Genomic DNA, 4,719 nt, shown 5'->3' on the forward strand with positions numbered 1-4,719 from the left:
CACCCAGGAGGAATAAAATGGTCGGAAATGTATGTTGTCTCAGGTGTGAAGTTACAAGTGATGATGGAGGTCAGCGACCATTTCGAAATTCAGGCGGGCTAGAGATAGTATATCCATCACTTATTAGGGCCAGTAATAACTCCAAAATTTTTGACGGGCGGGGGATGGATCAACTGAACAAATCCGTTTGTTTTACGCAACGGTTGAAGTAAATAATGTCGCTGTCTCTGCTACCTTCACCAGCGGATTTGGGTTACATACAACATGTGCCATCTCACATACATCTGGAATACGTTCTTTGTGGCGGGATGAGTTTTTAAAAATCTATTATCTATCACTGATGGAATTGTCTGGTTCTCTGTCTCGCCCTCACATAATGAAATGCGGATACACAATCTGTTCTTTAGAATTACTGGTCTCTTAACTTTTAAAACAAGGGCCAATTTATTTACCAGTTGATGGATTCATGTGGCCCCCCCCCACCCCCCCGCGGACATATAGACACTCATCCTTCCTCTGTGAAAGTTCATCACAGAATGTTGATTGTTTTACTTTATCCAGCACTTCCCCGGATTTGCTTTCTCTTTACAGCAAAGCTTTGGTAAATGGAAGAGTTTGTCCCAATCTATGAGATGGCTTGTCTGGAAACCATTAGTTTCCGTGATGAGAAAAATACAGGATGAATGAACCTAGGAAGAGATAAATTATGGGAATGTTACTTGTGTGTTTCACTTCCTTCCATGAATCTACATCTCGACCAAATTGAGTCTAACTAACAAAATGAACAGCTTTCTTCAAACATTCCAACGTTTTATTTTAAATAAATATAAATATAAATGTCATATAAAACTATTCACAACGAGTGAACTTCAACTGCGACATTTTACAACAAGGTATCAAAGTAACTAGCTATTTACATTCTTTCCCATTCAACCTACAATTGTTTTTAAGGATCTGGTGCATTTACACAGGTGTCTATTATTTTTACAGAAGTCAACAGAGACTGAAAGTACATTATTTACAGAGAACACTCCAGAACTTTTTTTAAATGGTGTATGAATATTGCGTCACCATTGCGTTTGGAGAGAAAGAAAAACCTTGAAATGATTCATACAAGATGATGTTAGCCCCATACTTTAAGCAAACCCGGGATGAGCATGGAACTGCAGCGTGTTCCATCATGGGAACATTCTACAATGAATCCATTCATAGCAGGAGAGTGAGCAGGCAAAGGCAACCGATTGTAATCACAACACTGCACCAGAGGAATTTCTTTTAAAATCTTAAGCAAATATTAAGTGCGTTGAAGGAAAACAGGATTGAAAATGTCTGTAAACGTTTAAACACTGCAGGTCTGTCCATGGTAACTATGCGGGTGACATATCTTTGTCCTCTTTGCCAGATGATATTGGGGAGAGGGACTCCTCATCCTCGGAGCGCAGACAGTGCCCTTGGCTGCTACACTTGCAGGCGCTATGCGCATTCCGCGGGGTCCCCTTGCCCTCCTTTTTGTGTTTGACGCGCCGGTTCTGGAACCAGATCTTGACTTGCTTCTCGGAGAGGTTCAGATAGGTTGCAATTTCAATTCTGCGGAGCCTCGACAGGTACATGTTGGAGGCGAACTCCCTCTCGAGCTCCAAGAGTTGTGTACTGGTGAAAGCCGTTCTCATACGTTTCCCGTTCTGTAAGTGACTGTTATTTTCAGGACCTGCGTCCATAATACAACATTAGGAAAATATGGAAAGGCAGTTTGCAAAAAAAAGTGCTAATGCGCCAATAGAAGAATGTAACCCATATCTCCAATCCCTGAAAATAAGTTATGTACAGTTATGAAATTACTTCTTTATAAATAGCTGCTGCGTCGGTGTTCTGTTTTGCTCCATTTTTATAAAGCTGGACCCTAAAATTTCGTCTTTTTTGTATCTTTCTGATAGATACGTTCATAATATGAATCCTTCACTAACCGTTCATCTTCCTGGTAATAGTTTTAAACCTGTTGCCCACGGTTACAACAGCAATCCCGCCTCAAAACAATAACAATGTCTTCCGTAGGGTTAGATTATTCGAATCGTTAATAGTTCCAATAAAACAGCAGAGCTTTTGGCAGTAAACCGTGATCCCTCTCTTAACGCAACTATCTGGCTAAGACCACAATCTGTGCTCAGGTATCTGGCGCGCTGACAGTTTCAAACAGATGTACATACCCACGGTAAGACAGTGGTATCTCCTGGGGTCTGTTACGCTGTAAGTGGGCGTGCAAACAGGTGGATGCCCGAGCCCAGGACTTGACTGCTGGTTGATTCGTTGACAATACGAGGGGTCTCCGTTTGGGAACTGGCTTTTCAGCAGGGGGATTCCACTGCGGGACGAATGGAGATGGGACGTGACACAGAGGGGACAGACACAGAAAGTGCCCGTCTTTCTGGACGGGCAGACGGGACCAGAAACCGACATCATAGTGGGAGAATGGACACTGATGGGAATCAGGAAGTCTTGGCCGTGATCGTTCAGGACAGGAGTGGGTCGCACTGAAGAATCTTTGATGATCAAGGAATCAACGTAAAACGATCGAGACATTGTGTGTGTATTCTTCTTGGCTCAGACTGGCTTTGCTGGTTGCTGGGTTCAGTGTACACTGCGGCAGGCAGGGAGTCAGAAGGTACTTTATGTCTGGAGGCTAAACAAAAGGGTCTCCAGCGATGGTTGGTCTGAACGTCACCCACGTGTGCGTCCTTATCCAAGGCTTTTTTTAAAATGTTGCCAGTGAACTATTAACACGTGATTATAAAGAGAGCCGGAGATCAACATTTCCCCATTTGTCAGGCAACCCCTTGAGACACACTATCAAAGTCTGACAAAACAAGAAACAAAAAACTTTTTAAGTGAGTGTTTTGTAGTTTTGCTCCGTGCGTAAAGGGCTGATTTAAGACGCGCACAGGCGCAAGTTAACCAGCTGCCGATAACAGCACCATTGTCATGAGATTTAAAATTACTTTCAATTGACTGACTGAGTGGAAAAGGGGATATTTTATTCCAGTGACACTTTCTGAATCTTTGGCGGCGTGTTTTTTTTTAAGATATGCAGATGGCTAGAGTCCAACGTAAAAACCATTCCATTGTATCTTATTGAATAGTTTCAATCTCTGGATTCTTCCTGTAATCCTAATTTTGTTTTTGAAAAGCTAATAAATGAATTCTCCTCATGTCATGAGTTTTCCAATATTGTATCAGTTTAAATTTTGTTCCCCATTAACTATGATAATTCTGCCGCTTGGCAAATGTGCTCCAAAAACAAGACAAATTATTGACTGTAATTAAATCAACATATCTGGCATTGAACTCAGTTACTCAATGATATCACCAAGAAGTGAGTATTTGACATCCTTTCAGTGCCTGAATTATTTACATCGCTTTCTGCACTATGTCATATTCAAATATACATGTATAAAGACCATCTCACAACGATTTAGCAAGTGTGACGGGAAGAAGCTATTCCTTTCCCCAGTGAGTCGGTTCAAAACGATTTTAAATCCCGTGACAATGGCTGAAGGGTCGTGGGTCCAGTGACTTGATGCCGACTTTAGCGCAATTGCGCGAGTGCGCTTTATGACCCGTCTGCCTTTTTTAACAATGGATGGGGTTGCAGGTGAAGTACTTACAGGTTGGAACAGCTTCGAATAAAAGGAATAAAATCGAGGGCAATGATTTTAAATGTACGCCAAGATCATTACAAACGATTCATGTATTAATCCCTGACAGCATTACTACAAGCAATGTGCCCATTATAACCAAATGAATGATCAATAGCTTCATAACTGATCTTAGGAAATGTGATGCAGATTCATAATTAAGCTTTTCAGATGTATCTTAGGTAGATATAACAACAGTGTGTTTCTTGCTGGAAACGTACCGTGACGAGCGAAATTCCTTTTTAAGTATTAATTCCTACTGAGTAAATAATATGAAAAGAACTGAAATTCGACGATCAATAACAAATTGTTATTTTGAGCAAGTGTCTGTTGGATTGTTACACGGCATAAGACTTTAATCCATACCGAATCATCCAGCTGACAGAATATCCGAGATATTTCATCATTAATAAACAATAACAAGTCCGCAGCATTTGTTGCAGAGTTACCTTGTTGCCTTTCTATTGACAGGAAGAAGCCCGTTAAACGGCACAGTCCAGCCTCGCAGACTGACACATACAGACTACTGCTTAACATACATATCAGCACGCTGCAGAGCTTCAGCTTTCTGGATTGACAGCACATACTCAATGGAAACTGTCACTTTTCCATCTACCCAGTGATTTTAACATTTATTTTAATACAGGTATCTTCAATTATCCTGTTACCATTAAAGCCAATGACTGTGATACTTTTAATAGTTGTGATACGTTTTTGAACAAAAAGAACATGCACTGTGGACGAAGATTATTTATGGTGGGTTGCTCACTTTTTATGAATTAACAGAGTGGATGATGATTGCGCTATTTGTTTGCGATTATCATTCAATTAATAAGTGCTTATTGGATTCCAGATTAGTGCATGTTAGCAGGCAGCTAACTATCCTAGCAATGCGTTAATCCTGGATCTTGTGACAATAATTAGCGATTTTTGGTCTGCGCCAGGGTCCGAGCGGGTCAACTTGGGGCTTTACACGGCTTTCATGAAAGGACCTCCAACGAGAAATTCCGTGACTGACTAACATGCAGGC

The 4,719-nt window shown here is 41.1% G+C and overlaps 1 protein-coding gene across 1 annotated transcript; it reads right to left on the reverse strand.

Annotated features, from left to right (window-relative positions):
* Positions 1 to 810: 810 nt before the first annotated feature.
* gsx2 (GS homeobox 2) lies at positions 811 to 2,836 on the reverse strand. Its single transcript, XM_080198226.1, has 2 exons — positions 2,205 to 2,836; positions 811 to 1,708 (listed from the first exon to the last, which is right to left on the reverse strand). Exons 1-2 carry the CDS (start codon positions 2,575 to 2,577, stop codon positions 1,368 to 1,370), a joined length of 714 nt encoding a protein of 237 aa, XP_080054352.1. The 5' UTR covers positions 2,578 to 2,836; the 3' UTR covers positions 811 to 1,367.
* Positions 2,837 to 4,719: the final 1,883 nt, after the last annotated feature.

This window comes from Carcharhinus amblyrhynchos, chromosome 1 (genome assembly GCF_965287045.1).
Source record: "Carcharhinus amblyrhynchos chromosome 1, sCarAmb.v2.hapA, whole genome shotgun sequence".
Lineage (NCBI taxonomy): Eukaryota > Metazoa > Chordata > Chondrichthyes > Carcharhiniformes > Carcharhinidae > Carcharhinus > Carcharhinus amblyrhynchos.